The sequence below is a fragment of the Sarcophilus harrisii genome, chromosome 1 (assembly GCF_902635505.1).
Source record: "Sarcophilus harrisii chromosome 1, mSarHar1.11, whole genome shotgun sequence".
Taxonomy (NCBI): domain Eukaryota; kingdom Metazoa; phylum Chordata; class Mammalia; order Dasyuromorphia; family Dasyuridae; genus Sarcophilus; species Sarcophilus harrisii.
Genome location: NC_045426.1, coordinates 366870845 through 366888056, shown reverse-complemented (window position 1 = coordinate 366888056; position 17212 = coordinate 366870845). Strand labels below are relative to the sequence as shown.

Below are 17212 nucleotides of genomic sequence, written 5' to 3'. Positions count from 1 at the left end.
AGACAAATGTTTGTTATAAGTCCCATTTGTAAATATAAGCATTTTGGATACACTCTGAAAGAGCTCATACAAAAATATGAAAAATACAGATAAGCTGGAAAAAATGTGGCTAGGCTGACAGAACCTCGTCAACAGCTGTGTCCAGTAGAGTGTTTGTGCAGCTTCAAAACCAAGGACAGGTTGTTTGAGGCTTTTGTTGTTTGCAATCTTTTAAACATATCTTTTAGTAGAAATAGCTGTTATTTTAAGTTTTTCTTGTTTAGAAAAGATCTTGATAGTCAAAGGGGATAGTATGTGTTTTTAAAACTCCAGCATGATTCTAAATGTTCAGTGATTCTAAAATAGTTTATGAATAATGGGCTTTTAATTTAGGAGTGTAAATAATTACTGGTTGAGATTCCAAACATGTTTGTCCTTAAGAACTGTGTTTATGATTGGGCCAACAAATTATTACAGAGGTAAGAACTGTTTACTTAGTGCAAAGGCTTAATTATTTGCTGGACAGCTAGAACTAGATTGTGTCTTGCCTGTATTTGAATTACCAAAAAAGATGTTTGTTTTTAAGGGTAATTTTGGCAAGTTTTTCAGATTATCTGGATATTTTAATTAGTTGATTTGTAGAATTGTAAAAAAGATAGTATAAACTATTTTATAGTGAATATTAGTATAATGATAATGCACATTTATAAAAGGTTTATCTTTGAGGAACAAAAGTTCTTTATAAAAATAGTCTGATTAATAGATTGTTCCTTATTCTGTTGTTAGTTTCTTTGACAATTTTCTTGTGTTTAAGGAGCTGCTTTTTAGAATCCTGAATGTAAATTAGATTATAATTAGACTCTCAAAGACAGTTCTTGGAAAAGAATTTTTATGTTTAATTCATATGGCTTTAAAATATATATACACAGAGAGGAAAAGATAGAATTTGACCGAACTCAAAAAATTTAATGCTTTGGAGAAGCCAAATAGTGATGTGTACTAGAAGATTTCCAGAGAAAAACAAAAATGAAGATTTCCCCTATATCTGTATAGTTATTTTAAAAAAAGATATCTTTTGGGTAATTTTTCCTTACCCTTTGCTTTAATATTATGCTTTATTTAAATGATATTGGGAATTCTTTTATGTGATAACATCTGGGTAATGTCTTAGATTTGCAAGCCCTTGGGAACTACTTGGTAGAAGTCTTTTGCTAACTTATTTCTTTTGACATTAATCTTTTTAGTGCTAGTTCCTTGTTTTCCTCACCTGTTTGTGTAAGCACAGATAATTCATAAAGAAAGCAAATTATTCTTAATGTTTTATTATATAAGAATGCAAAAGATTTTTTCCCTCAAAAATATGAGAGAATTGATAGCAAATTGTGTATATGAATCTAAGAGATGAGGACAGATTTCACCTACTTTTTGGCCTTTGTGACTTAACACGTATTTATTGCCATCCACAACTAATTATCTTTGCAGATTATCTCCATTCTCCAGCTGCCCCGCCTCCCTTTTCCACTCCCTTCCATTGCTCTGCATTCTTTTGGAAATAAATGTAGACAAAAACATCCACTTTACTCTTTAAACTGTTCATTTGGTTTTATTTGTCTAATCTTTATCTTGTGGTCAGACTTCTTAAAGTAAATATGGTATTCTTGAAGTTCCAATTAGTAATAAGTTAAATGATATCCTGCAGTGTCAAGAAAGGTAGTAATTTTTAATCATAAAAATATTGCATGCTGCTTTGGACATTTGTTAACTGTGAAGACATCTAAAATTTATTTTTGATAAAAAGACTTAGAGTTTCAAAATCCATTAATTGTGGCAATAGAAATATAAGCCACTTTTAGTTGAAAAAAGATTTTATACACATCCATTTTTGAAAAAGTGATATATTAGTGCCCCCTCCACCCATTTGTTTTTCTTTTAAAGTACTTAAATCTTTCAGATAATTGAAGGTTACAGGCTACTTACTCATCAATTTTGTATCCACCTGGCCATTAGCATTGTTTATGCTGTTTTCCTGAGTTAGCATGTCTTAATAAATATAATGTTCTGACTTAATGATGTCTTATCAAATGGCCTCAATGTCTTTAAAGCTGGCTTCAGTCGTGCTGGGGGATCTGGAGGAGCGACCAGGGAAATTCCAGGATTGCTTGACAGGGGCACCGTGTGGGATAGGAACTGCATAGGCAATGTCCTGGAAGAGGCCATGAACTGCTTTGCCGAGATGCAGAGGCAGACAGAGGAGAAATTTCGCATGTGGATAGAAAAGCTAACTCGCCTGGACACTGAGGAAGAAAGCAAGCAGCAACTGGAACCCAGGGAACCTAAAATGCAACTAGTTGGCCAAAGAATTCCCCCTACCACTCAATCAGGTGCATCTGTACAGATCCCTGAGAGCCACGTTCTTCCACAGCAGCCCTTCAGTTCTTATGTGAGCTGTCAAAATATTGATACTACATTAGAATTTCCAACAACTTTTAATAACAATTTTCCAACTAACTTTTCAGAAAATGGAAATATTGCAGAGCATGATTTGAATCAGTCACAAACTTAAAACAAGTCTAAAAGCTTCTTTGGATTATGTTAAGAAAAACATACTTTTCTCCCTGTGAGATGTTTTCCCCTTTGATGTTTTAAGTTACAATAATAATAAATGTTTTATTTTAAGAAATTTTTATGTGCTCAAAACAAACAAAAAAAAAAACCAAATCACCAAAGCTTTGTTAGATATAACTTTAGAATCCTTGTTATATATTCTTGGAACATTACAGTTATGTTTATTATACTATAATAGGAGTAATATTCATCTGTATGCATTTTGCATGTCAAAATTATACAAAAATTTTATTTCAAATTTTGACACTTAAGAAATCCCTTTGCCCCCATGTAGTTATGAGCATTTGCTAATTCCATGTTTATCTGTTTGTAATTACAATTTGCAATTTAAATTTCCTTAAATATCATTGTTCCTTTCCTTATTCCCCTCCTTATTCCAATTTGACAGATCATATAATATAATCTTACCTCAAAGCTTGTATAGATAATGAATGTGCATGACAATATGATGTCCCATTAATCCAGGTAACACTTAATTACTCATTTTTATTAAATAGTCTTTTATGAATTTCATTGCTATATAATTAATTATTCATATGAAAGAAAAAGCATTAAATTCATTCAGCAAATATTGAGTACCTATTAGGTGTTCTACGAGGCTTAAAGATGAATGAATAAAATAACAGTCATTTCCTTCAAAAACCTTGACTTCTATTTAAAAAAAAAAAAATTGTGTCATATATTGGTCCATAAATGAATTTTTATTTTCAACTTAGAATTCAGAGCAGAAGCTAGGCAACTGTTACTAAATTTTTACTGACCACCATTGTACTTTGATGTAAAATACATATGTTTTCTATAGTCTTTTTAGAGTAGTCTAAGTAAAAATATCATTTATTAATAGGCACTTTTGAGTGAAGGGGTCAGTTAGCTAGGTGACCTTTGTTTGGATTTAATTTTATTAGACTTGGAATTAGTAACTCAAAGAAATACATACCTAAACACACACACATATTGCAACTTCTGTAGGACACATTAAGATAATTGGGATGGTTTATCACAAGTTTAAATTATTATGCTTCATAGAATTTACTCTTAATATACAAGATTCAGAAATACTGATTTTTATGAAGAGACACATTGAGAATATTGATTCCCCCTTCCCCTCCAGGAGAAAGTATATAATAGGATTAAATTGTTTTGGGCCTTTATAATAGTTTTCTTTTCTCTTGGTGCCATTTTCGAAGGACATTATTTTATTGGATGATAAAGTTGCAATTGTGATTTGAGGAAATGTCTTATATATTTCAGTCTAAGGATAATAGTCTGGATTTATCTTGGAGTGTTACAGTAGATCATTATTGTTCTTTTAGGTTTTGACCTGTCAACATACTGTGTGACAAGAATATTTTCTTGAAATTAGAATGACATTTATTGTAGTGTAAGATTAAACTGAAAATTTTAATTCCTTCCTACTCAGTTATTTGTCTCTCCTGTTTTAATGTTGTTTTTGTGTTGTGTCATTAGTACATTCTCTTGCTGATTCTCTTCTCTCATCTCTTTCCTTTATTACTCCTTTCAGTCTTGAACATGAAACTGTTTGACAATGTGAAATAAACTTGACATATTGACTCTTCTAGTTCTCGTGTCATTTCTCTTCTTTCTGTTGTCTCTTGTAGACTAGAACTTCTCTCTAATTAGCCTTCGGAAAGATCTATTAAATTCTCTTCTCTTCTCCTTCTCTTCTCTTCTCTTCTCTTCTCTTCTCCTCTCTTCTCTTCTCTTCTCTTTCTCTTCTCTTCTTCTTCTCTTCTCTTCTCTTCTCTTCTCTTCTCTTCTCTTCTCTTCTCTTCTCTTCTCTTCTCTTCTCTTCTCTTCTCTTCTCTTCTCTTCTCTTCTCTTCTCTTCTCTTCTCTTCTCTTCTCTTCTCTTCTCTTCTCTTCTCTTCTCTTCTCTTCTCTTCTCTTCTCTTCTCTTCTCTTCTCTTCTCTTCTCTTCTCTTCTCTTCTCTTCTCTTCCTCTTCTCTTCTCTTCTCTTCTCTTCTCTTCTCTCTTCTCTTCTCTTCTCTTCTCTTCTCTTCTCTTCTCTTCTCTTCTCTTCTCTTCTCTTCTCTTCTCTTCCTCTTCTCTTCTCTTCTCTTCTCTTCTCTTCTCTTCTCTTCTCTTCTCTTCTCTTCTCTTCTCTTCTCTCTCTCTCTTCTCCTCTCTCTTCTCTTCTCTCTTCTCTTCTCTTCTCTTCTCTTCTCTTCTCTTCTCTTCTCTTCTCTTCTCTTCTCTTCTCTTCTCTTCTCTTCTCTTCTCTTCTCTTCTCTTCTCTTCTCTTCTCTTCTCTTCTCTTCTCTTCTCTTCTCTTCTCTTCTCTTCTCTTCTCTTCTCTTCTCTTCTCTTCTCTTCTCTCTTCTCTTCTCTTCTCTTCTCTTCTCTTCTTCTCTCTCTTCTCTTCTCTTCTTCTCTTCTCTTCTCTTCTCTTCTTCTCTTCTCTTCTCTTCTCTTCTCTTCTCTTCTCTTCTCTTCTCTTCTCTTCTCTTCTCTTCTCTTCTCTTCTCTTCTCTTCTCTTCTCTTCCCCCTGTGGATAATTTTTGATGATAAGATCTAAGTATGTTTTTTTTTTTTTTTTTTTTACTGTAGTCTATACATCTCTTTGAGTGAAATTATATGGGCATTTCTCTAAAATTATTCTGTGTATCTCATTTAAGTATTTATAGTTATAAGTAAACTTAGAAATGTAACTGATTTTGAATGGCTAAAATTTAATTCATTTATCCTCACATGATGTTGAGATTTTTCAGGAAAGTTTTCCTATTCCCCTCTTCAGTTTTTAAGCATATAATAGATTTTATTATGTATAAATTTTTAGAAATGTAAACCAAATTATTTTTTTAAAGCATGTTAACTAACACTACTGATTTTTCCATATATGCACAAACTGCTTTAAACAATTAAATGATTATTATTATATTTTTTTTTTTTTGGTATATCAACTAATGTTTAGTATATTAAGCATGTCCAGAAATACTTTTTATTTAAAAAAAAAAAAAACATTTAAACATCTTTCAAAAGAAAGGCTGGCATGTACACTTGAACCAATTAAGTAGTGGTTAGTATTATATTGACTTTTTTATTGATCGATTTTATCTGTAATGGACAGTAGCTTTGCATCACTGAATATAGAGTATCTTCATCTGGTTTCTTTTTGTTGTTCGAAAGCACATGGTTAAATGGAATGGATGGAATGTGTTCTAAATATAAGTAATTCTTTTAATTATCATTTTAAATAGGAATAATATTTTTTATATTAAAAAGACATATGTACTGTGAAGTTCCTACCACACATTGTTTAGAAATAGTAGTGAAAGTTTTACTGCAAAAGGATAAAGGAGACTTAAAAAAAAATTATAACACTTGATAGTTAAGGTTACTTCCACTAGAACATTATAACTTTTTACCTTTCAAAAATAGGTCTTGACTTTTTCCTCTTATGTAAAAGTTTAGCATTACCATAATTTTGTAGCCAAAACATTTAATTGATGTAATTTTAAAAATCTGATCAATTTTGCTTATTGTGCCTTCAATATGTCTTAATATATTACTGTTTTAAGGAATATTGGTTTGAAAAACAAACTCGGAAGAATCTAAGTGGCCAGGATTATTCAAATCTGAACAATTAATTATCCCATCTGCAACATACTCAATGGTCCACTTGAAGAACTCATGATTGAGGGAGAATCTACTACCTCCAGAAGACAGCCCATTCCCCTTATTGACGGTTCTGATTGTTAGGAAGCTTTTCATTATACCAAATGTAAATTTTCCTCTATACAGTGATCTATCCATTCATCTCTTATCTGTCTTCTGTGGCCAAATAGAACAAATCTCATCTATTTTCTGATAGCCCTTTATATACTTTGTGTGTGTGTGTGTGTGTGTGTGTGTGTGTGTGTGTCCCAAGTCTTTTTATAGGCTCAATGTTTTTTACTTTCTCTGTCATATGTTCATATGGCTAGATGCTGGAGCTCATGATCTTTTCCTCATTCTCCTAAGGATGATTATATTATTTCTGAGATCATTTATGGTTTTTTTTTTTTGTTTGTTTGTTTTTTTGGTGGTACACGAATACTATTAAGGAATTATAAAAGTGAAATAATGTCCCTATCATTACCTCATTATTCACAGTGGGGTATTTCTGTGGCCCTATAATTAAAATACAACCAGGCATCTTATCAATGCTAATAATGAACCCTCTTGAAGTGGTTGCATTATTTGAATTTGCACTTGATATTTCCATTGGGATGGAACTGCTTACCCTATTATACATCATTATAACTTCAAATTGTAAACTTGAAAAATACATGTGATTACTTCAGTGATTCATTATTTACTCTAGTATTTAACTGTCTAAGAAAACATTTTCTTTTAAGTACATGATAAAAGTGTAATTTAGATTCTGTTTCCTTTATATCCCTCTTTTTGGGGAATGTTCTCATAAATATTAGAAATGTGCCCAATTCTTATTGTTAGTTCTAATATCTGACGGTAGGGAAAAACTCCCCTTCCTTAAAGCTTTTTAATTAATCCAGTTTTTGTTTGTTTGTTTGAAGTATTTGCAAATAAAATCCTATTTGTATAGTTTTCCTTTTCCTCCTTTATGGATACATTAAAAATTCAAGAGCATTTTAGTGGAAAAATCTATGACACAGTTGTTTCACATAGTAGCAATTTGTTTTATGTGAGAGGAAAAGTTGAAATGACAGGGCTGCTAATTTTTCAAAGTATCCTTATACTGATATGGTGAATTCCTTCTTCTCCCCCCACTTCCCGCAAATACAAAAGCCACAATTTTCTTTCTGCTTGGTCCATGTAGACATTCTAGTACATCAACTATCTAATATAATAAAGCATTTAAACAGCAAATCAAAATGACTCTGAAAGACGTTGATTTCTACAATACTTGAGGGATAATCCTTTGAATATATCTTAGTAGCTCAACTTAAATTTCACACAGAATATGTTAGATTTGTCAAATTATAATTCTGAATTTGATTTTTAGCTTGAGCCTCAGAAACGTTAAATAAGAAAGTTGAAATCAGACTTGAAATCATGATTTCAACAGGCTATTCTCAGGGAATTGTTAATTTTTAAAAAATCTTTCTTTGAAGAACAATTCTACAAATTATAGTAATTATTTTGCATAATTTTTGCTGATTAAATTGGAAATTTTATATTATTGAGTACATATAGCATATACTTGTTCTATTTCTCTTTTAAAAAGTATTGTTTGTTTATCCAGTTTGAATTAAATATTTCCTTAGAAGAGTGTCAGTAACTTAAAATTTTGGTGTATAATAAGCAATAGTTCATTTGTGGGGAAGGGATGATGGCAGCCTGAAGTAGTGGTCAGTAAATATCGTTTATTCCCAAGTACAAAATGAGACTATAAATTCTTTAAAAACAAATAACATTCACCCAATTAAGTGTTTACCTTATAAATGAGGCCCTTTGGGACGCTACACTTAATTTACTAATGTTTAAAGCATCTTGAGAACTCCCTCTGAAATTTGCCTTTAGTGCCTTCATAGTGTTGTTTTATATATCTTTAATGATGGTAAAGCTGCATTTTTAAAAGTTGGATTTGAATTTGGAAGTAGCTACTATCTTTGGTTAGAAAAAGGATATGACTATGAAGTAAAGGGGCCTGCCTCTCTCTCTCTCTCTGAATCATACTGTCCCTAATTCTGGAATCATGTATCAAATGTGCTTTGGGCAGTGACAGTATCTTTGAAATAAAGATAGTTTTCTACTAACCCTTCTTGCTAAGGGGTTTGAACTCTTGGATGTTTAAAACTCTAATCTCATTGCTTTATAATTATATCTTGTATATATAGATGTTAACCTAAATTAGTGCAGCTTGCTGGACAAGCTGCTGACGTAAGTCTGTATAATACTTTACAGTTTATTGCAATGAGCTTTAGCCTAAAAAGTATTTTAAAGTAATAATCCTGAATTAGTGGGGTCCTAAGGATTTCCTAATATAAAATAGAAGATTCCAAATTAAGGCTTCCAAGTCTTGTCTCATTGAAGGAGAAAAAGATAAAGTATAGCTTCAGCATTAATGACGTAAAAACGCTTTTTCTGAATTTTGTTTTGCCAAAAGTGATAGGACCATATTGTCTGTCACTCATCATTTTGCTATCTTCTGGATCACTAGAAGGAAAATATGTGGTCCTAGACAACTTCATCCAAGTTTTCAGATAAGCATCCCTTGTTTTCATTTCACCTCTAGAGGCTTTTCAGATTAATAAACAAATTATCCCTCCATTATACCTAGCAGCATTGTGTTTTTTGTTTTTTGTTTTTTAAACTCATGATCTTTTGGAAAAATTGGACTGTTCAACAGAACAGCCCTAAAATATGGACAAGTTGAACACTTTTTCATGCAACTTTTTGGTCCTTCAGCTATTTTATTATGCCCATGGGGTTTAGAATCTTTGACCATCACTTTTAGATTTACCTGTATCAAGAAATAACAAACATTTGCAAAATGATATATACATATGATATTAGTGCATGTGTGTGCACGCACACACAAACACACACATACACACAGGTGGTGATGCAAAAAGGGCAAAAATACAATCCTTGTACATAGTTGCTTTATGCTGTATATTGGTAAAGGGAATTTCTTCACTGGTGAGATTCCCACACAATAAAACCAAAAACTAGCCTCCTAAAAATTTTGTTTCTCCTTCATATAAAACCAATTTGTACCAAAACCAAAAATTTGAATTTAATATAGTATTTTTGATGAGACAGATGACCAGCAAAGCTAGTTTACTTGAATTTAATAGGAGTTCCTTTGGGTATATATTTGGCATGAATAAATTTCCTGAGTAGATGATTAAAAGTTTAAACTTTTTGAGAGGCTTCATTGTAGTAGCAAGCTAATAAGTATTTAAACACAGCCAATTAACACTTTTTTTCTTTGTAACCAAATATTTCTATAAATTAATTTCATTTCACACATCATATATTTTGAGATAAATTTTATTTGTAAATTGTAATGGAAAGTTTAATAAGAAATATGAAGGAAGAACATGCCTACTTCTTAATTGATTTTACTCTAGATTCTTTTTTATGACCTATACAGTATATTCACTATACCATGGAATAAGTTATTCACAATCTGATAGATCCTGATCATTTAATTGAACACAGATTTTAAAATGTTTTAATATATATTGGTTTAATTATGAGCTTTTTGTTGTATGTGAGCTAAAATCTGTGCTCATATAAACATAGCTCTTATTAATTTGAATGATACCTTGATCAAATTTTTTATCCATGCCAAATTTTTTATCCCCAAGCCTGTTTAAATATATTTCTTAGAAATGAAGAATTGAAATTTAATTTTGGGCTTAATGAGTTTTCTCCATCTTGCAAGCAGGGGATAAATTTTGTTAACTCATTTTGTAATATTACTCTAAATTTCCAGTTTCCTAATGTTTAATAAAAAATTTAGCCTATCTTCAGATGTAGGATACCTCACTTTACATAGGGGTTTTAGTTCTGAAAAATTGTGTGAAACAAAATTTTATGCATGAAATTATTTAAACTATAATTAGAGGCAGCTAAAGTGCTTGGCATATGATTAGTGCTTAAATGCTTGTTTCTTGTCTTTTGATTTAAAGTAATGTTTATGAAGATCCCTTTGTAAAACCCAGAACAATGTCTGATGTCATTTTATTTTGTAATCTGAATTTTCATATTCAATATTGAGATTGTCTGCTTGGAGAAGAGTACACTTGTAATGGTAGGAGGGGTTAGGTACCATCACCAGATCATAGAATCATAGATATGGAGCTTCATGGTACTTACTTAGGTCATCTATTCTTGATCTTCATTCTACAACTTAGAAACTAGAGAAGTTAATTGACTTGCTTTCACAGATAGGAAGTGGCAGTGGTAGAATTTGAAATGAGGTATTCTAATTTCAAATCCAGTTTTCTTTCTGCTGTCTTGTGCTGCATACCTAGAAATTTAAAAAAAAAAAAAAAAGTTTGAGAGTGCCTTGCACAGGGTATGGTTGGTAAATTTTTGTGCCTAATAGATCTCGTTAATTCATGCAAATTCCACACATTTCATCTCCCTTTTAAATATATATTTTTTGTTTTTGCTTAATTGTGTCTAATTCTTCATGATCCCATATGGGGTTTTTTTTGACTGAAGTAATTTACCTTTTTTTGGTCCAACTTGTTTTATGGATGAGAAAACTGAGGCAAATAAGGTTAAGTGCCCAGAGTCACATAACTTAGAAAGTATCAAATAAGGCTGGATTTGAACTCAGGTCTTCCCTATCCCAAGTGTGGTACTCTAATCACTAAGCCACCAAACTATATGTATACATAGCTATTAAAGCTTAAAATTGCACTGTGACTTTTGGGACACTTTGTATGTGGATCAAAATCCCTGGCAGGCAGTTTAAATTGTAATAATTTGTATTTCAGAAATGGTACACAGAAGAATTTCTGTTGAAAATGTATTCCAATCTCCTTTAAAAGCAACTGAGAAGATTGTCTTTGGAATAAGTATTATAAGGCAAAATTAGACTTAATCTAATCTAGAATTTATGAACACATTTCCCTTTCTTGGCTTTTCTTTGAATATTCCCCAATTCACAAAAATTAATGGTAGTGGGAAACATAAATCAAACTTGAATCCATTCATTGAAAGATATTTAAATGCAATGTTACTATAGCATAAAATAGATGTATATAAAATGGAGGAACTATCAGGAGTGTTTTTTCTAATAATGAAGTTCAATTTTAATGTTCTAGGGAGAATGTTACAGGACTATTAAAATTCTTCTTACTGTATTTTCAGTATGTATTATTTGCCAAACTAACCTTGTATATTTGAATTGTAACTACTGTAATTTAGAGCTAAATAAATATAAAATGTGATTAAATGATTCTTGTTACTATATTTATAAAATGGGCAATATATTCTATATTTTAGTTCATTCCTATGGTAATAGCTAATATATGTTCAGCTTTAAAATACTTGTGTTCTTGAGTTGTGAAGCAAATTAAACATAAATTGTATTTTATGTAATAGGTTTTAATTCAATTCTTGAATATTGAAGTTTCTTAATAGTAATACATGTTTTGAAAACTCAGAGTTGTGCTACTTAATGCTAAAAAGACATTTTACTTTTTTTTTTTTATTATAGCTTTTTATTTAGAAGTTATATGCATGGGTAATTTTATAGCATTGACAATTGCCAAACCTTTTGTTCCAGTTTTTCCCCTCCTTCTCCCCATCTCCTCCCCCAGATAGCAGGTTGACCAATACATGTTAAATATGTTAAAGTATAAATTAAATACAAAGTAAGTATACAAGGACATTTACTTTGGCTTTAAATGATAGAAGCTGTCTTTGACTCCACTAGCTGACAATAATGAAGGAACAAATGAATTAGAAATATTGTAAGAGAGCAGGGATTACTTTTTTCCTTCATTCAATGTAGATTGACCAAAGACAGGCTATAGGAAATAAAATTATTTGGTAAATGCCCCCCCCCCCCCCCCAAAAAAAAAAAGTGAATATAATGTAGCAAGCTTTTTTTTTAGGAGGGACTTGAAAATTATGATGAGTAAAATCTAAATTAGCATAAGGTGAATTTAGAAGCACTTTATGACATAATATACTGTGTGACCTGTTCTAAGCTAGTTCTAAGACCTTTTTTGGTCAGTTGTTTCATCTATGTAGTTTCCTTTGCTAGCTTTCCTTGTCTTCCACTCCCTCCTTCAATAGCTTTTCTGTTCCAGAAATAGCAGGATGTGTTTAAAAAGAATGAATTTTTCAAGGTATAAATCCAATTTAAGGATAGATTCTCTTGAATACTTAAATATGACTTTCAAAATAATTAGAGTACTTTAGAATCTGCTGGTACCTTTTATGTTATGCTCTCACCTCTTTTGAAAATCAAACTTAGTTCTCTACTTTTTCCTTTCATCACTTCTTGATTAGTAGTAGATTAGAATTACAGCTTCTTCTTTCACTTAGAGTACCTTGAAAGTTATCAGTATTTTCTTGCTTATTTAAAATTGTTCTATGAGTCTTTAAAACTGTAAAAACAGTTTTAAAAAATCTTCTTTCTAGGCAGTTATTTCACTGGTAGATCCAATTTGTCATTGTGATACATAGCTGAAGAGCTATGCCTGCCTTAGAACCCTTCATTCCTATAGTGGCTTTAATTAACATGAGTTTATATCACTTCCAAGTAAAAGGTTAGTGAAGTAGAAAAATAAATTGAACATTGATTTATTTCAATCCCCATGTTATCTATATTACTGTCAATGTTGTTATTGTTTAGGGGAGCCAGCTATTATTTTGCTATCTTTCATTTTTCTCTAGTCTTGTCTTTATATCTGTTCATATGATAGTTTATTAACTTTTTACTAAAATAGTTTTGTGGTGCAATTCTGAGAAAATAAATACACATCAGATTTTGTGTATATTTTCAAAATCTGTCATAGAAGTTTATTTTGCTGTATATGGTAGACTTTTACTTTTTTTGTTTAATTGACTTCAGTTGATATTATTCCATCTCCTTAAGACCTCGTATATATAATTCTTCTTTTAAAAAATCAGTTATTCCCAAATTGGCCTTTATTTTCATTTTTTTCTTTCTTGACAGTAATGACATGTATAGAAAAGAAAAACATGCATTTTCCTTCCGATGCCAGTTCTTGTTTTCTAAACTTAAAATTTGACCTGTGTAAATTGATATTTTGATATATAGTGATAAATACTATTACCAAATTTTATTCCTCTTGTAAAAGTAAAATTATAATGACAGTTTTCAGATATTAATAATTTATAAACAATCTGTGTTCCAAAAGTATATTTAGTACCTTGATACTCCAAAATCCATTTCCTCATAGTAAGTTTTAAGAAAGAGAAATATGGCTTGATCTTCTTTGTGCCCTCCAACAATGTGTCTTGTATATAATACTGAATTATAGCAAATACACAAATCTCAGCAAATATTAAATGGAAAAAAAATCTGTTGAACCAATTTTATATCTGGAAGCAGCAGCAACAAGAAGTAGCAGCAGCAGAACAAGAAGAAGGAGAAGCAGAAGCAGAAGAAATAATCACCTATACTGGATTCTTTATTAAATTATAATATAGACATTAATAACCATATGTATCAATATGTCAGGAACTCACCTCCTTAACCTGCTGACCTGCCACACTTAATAGTGTGAATGAAGAATAGTGAAGAGTCTTGCACCTGCTTTTAGTTGATTATGGGTTAGTTGCTGGTTTAGATGGGAGAATTTGTGACTTTGGAAAGGAGTGGGGCAACGTGGAATTTTGACGTGAGAATCTAGAATAAGGATAGCAACTACAGCTGTATAGATTTCTAATTATTAGGAAACCTTTCATGTTGGTACAAAATTTCCCTTCTCTATGGTGATCCTATGTGACTGACTTCTGGCCTTGTTTTCCACTGCTGCATGATAATTCATTAGATATTTGAAGGCAGATTATGTTTCTGCCTTTTGCCTCTTTTTGTATCCCCCCTTTTAATACAGTACCTGGTACATAGTAGATGCTTAATGTTTATTGATTGATTTCTCCTTTCCAATCACTCCGTCCAGTTCCTTTAGTTGATTGTCATGTTGCAATTTTGATAATAAAGCCCAATTTTAATTCCCTTCATCACTCTAATCCAATTTCTAAGAGACAACTTTGACTTATTAAATAATTTTTTTACTAAAAAAAAAAGAACCAAGCATGATATTTAAAGATGGTCTTACCAGAGTACATCATACAATATTTATTACACTTGCCTTCTTCCTCTTTTGCTTACTTCTCTTCCACTACTTAATTCCATTAAGAAGTGGAAGAAGGCCACTTCTTAGTGGCCTAAGATTTCATTTTTGTTGTTGATTTTCTTTTTAACTGATGTTCTTGAAATTGTCCAGAATCTCAGGTCTTTATTAACACAAATGCTTAGCCATACATTTCCCATTCTGTTATTGTGCTAATTTTTTTAACCCAAATATAAGAATTTTACATTCATCTTTGTTATATTTCATCTTAGTAGTTCTAGACTATTGTTACAGTTTGTTGTGATGTTTTTGGATCTCAATCTTATTATCCATTCCATTGGCCATTCTTTTCAACATTCCAGAATTCATAAATTTGATCTAAACCGTCCTCTAACTCATTGATAAAATTATTTAACAGAAACGAGCAAGTAGAGAGAGCCCTATGAATCTCTACTAGAGAGCTCCTTCTAGGTTAATGTCTTTTAATCAACGCTCTGGATTTAGTCATTCAGCCAGTTTTGAATATATCTAGCTATAATACTATTATTTCATCTACTTATCTCTATCTTATCCATAAAGATATAATGACAGAATTGTCCTTGTTGAAACTCGGGTAAGCATTGTCTTTGCATTTGATTTACTAGTTTATTAGTTATGTCAGGGGAAAAACCAAAACCAAGATTTTTTTTTAACATTACATCCTTAATATTTTGACTTTTAGTAATCATCTTTTAATGACTGTTCATGAATCACCCCCTTTGAAATAATGCTTTCTAGAATTTTTTCAGAAACCACTGTTTTTGCTTGCTGATATACTTTGTATAATCAGCTTTCTTTGTCTTTGAAAATTAGGATGCTTTTCTGACTCTAATCCTAAATGGCCTCCTTTCTTCTCTACAGTTCACAGATAGTATTCACATCAGTGAGTCTTTTCTGTCCCTTATGGTCCTAGGCCAGGTGACTTGAACATATTGAGCATTACTACTTCAGTCTCAATTTATTTTGGGTCTTAATTCCTTCTTAAATCTTTGTTCTCTTTTCTCAAGTAGCACACCCATAAACTCAGAGTTTGTAGGACCTCAGAGGTCATCTAATTCAACCTGTTAGATATATAGTAGAAATTTACTCAACAATATTTCTGACAAGAGGTTAATTCACTCTCTACTTGAAGACTCTCCTCCAGTGATTGAGAATTCATTACCTAGGGAAGCAGCTTTTATTCTATTTATCTTTTTAAAAATCAAAGCTGATATGTATTCCTTTGCAATTTAACTTAATCTTTAATCTAAAGATCATTCTCATTGATTAGGAAGATAAAAAGAGAAATAAAGAGTTGACAACCAAGGTTTTATTCAAGAATTGAATATCTAAGTAAAGGTAGATTGATAATAGGCTCTTATTTCTGTTCTGCTTTATTCAAGCTGGTTTTCATGTCCTTATGAAGGATAGGCCGATCTGACTGAATGTAAAGTTAACTGATTAAATCCTGTCAAAAGAATGTTGTAGAAGAAAGCCAATAATTGGAAAAGAGTAAAGTCTGTGATATTAGAAAAACTTATATGAAAGAACATTTTGGAAATATTTTATTATTAAGAATAGCTTTTATGAAAGAATAGTATTAGATCAGTGAAAACTCAAAACTGAGAGAAAAAATAAAATAGGTACTAATATTAAGATACAAAAGCTTGAGAATCATAAAGTTTTTGGTGATTTCATAGGGGAAATGAAGATGGAAAATTACAGGAATTAAAATACTTGATGAGAAATCACTTAATTCTCTTTCCCATGCTAATGGATGATTGAAATATATAGATGATAAGGGCAGCTAGGTGGCCCAGTGGATAGAGCACCAGTCTTGAAGCCTGAGTTCAAATTTGGACTCAGATACTTAACACTTCTTAGCTGTGTGACTCTGGGCAAGTCACTTAACCCCAATTACCTCAGCCAAAAAAAAAAAAAAAAAGAAAGAAAAGAAAAAGAAGTATATAGATGATCCTCAGGCCTTGTGCTATTAGAAAAGTTAGGCATCCTTTGTTCCAAGAAGCTTTTTTTTTTTTTAATTGCTATTTTAAAAAGTCAATGAATAAAAATTATTTTATTTCCTTTGTCTCTTCCCCTTTTCTCTCTTTGATAAAGAATAATTAACAGTAAGAAAATATCTAAAAGTCCTCTTAACAAAGAACAAACGAAACAAGAAAATTGGATAAACTTAACAATCCCTTTCTTAACAATAATCTTGTTGATGGTCATTTCTTCACTGAAAATAATTTATAGATAATGAACATAAGGGGGAAAAACAAGCTTTAAAAAAATCAAAGTAACAACAGATGCTAAAATTCAAAATAGGAGAGATTGAGATGGAATAGATATATCATTGATTTCATAGAGTGACAAGTAAACCTTAGTGAATCTTCCCTTGAATATTTCTTTGTTGACAATCTCATGAAAATTGAAATCATCTTTTCTCTCATCAGCGATAACCTGATCTTCCTTTCTTTCCCCACCCCTGTACCTATCCCAAACATACATACACACAGAGCTTATTTAGAGAGGTAATCAAATGATAGGACAGAGATTATTTGTTCATTATTTAATATAGTTACATGAGTAGGTTCAAGCTGACAGCATAAATATCTCAAGTTAAAACTGCTTTAACCCCAATGTAGTCTCAGAATCGTTTTTCAGAGGGGAAATATCCTTTATGAAAACAAATTACTTTATTAGATATTTAATTCCTTAATATGAATGATTTAATGTGATGAAGCTAAGATTCCTTGACAATAAAGTTTACTTTGTCCATAGAACACAAAAACCATGAATTTAAAAT

The 17212-nt window shown here is 31.2% G+C and overlaps 1 protein-coding gene across 6 annotated transcripts in view; it reads left to right on the top strand.

Moving 5' to 3' along the window:
• Positions 1-17212, top strand: part of C1H18orf25 (chromosome 1 C18orf25 homolog) — a 100468-nt gene that overhangs the window by 61121 nt on the left and 22135 nt on the right. Inside the window, exon 3 of one of the 6 annotated variants that reach the window (XM_031945995.1) lies at positions 2082-3855. The exons of the other annotated variants lie outside the window; for them this stretch is intronic. Within the exon in view, the coding sequence (XP_031801855.1) occupies positions 2082-2542 (461 nt within the window). The 3' untranslated portion in view covers positions 2543-3855. Of the gene's footprint in view, positions 1-2081; positions 3856-17212 lie in introns of those variants that run through there. 6 annotated transcript variants of the gene reach the window in all.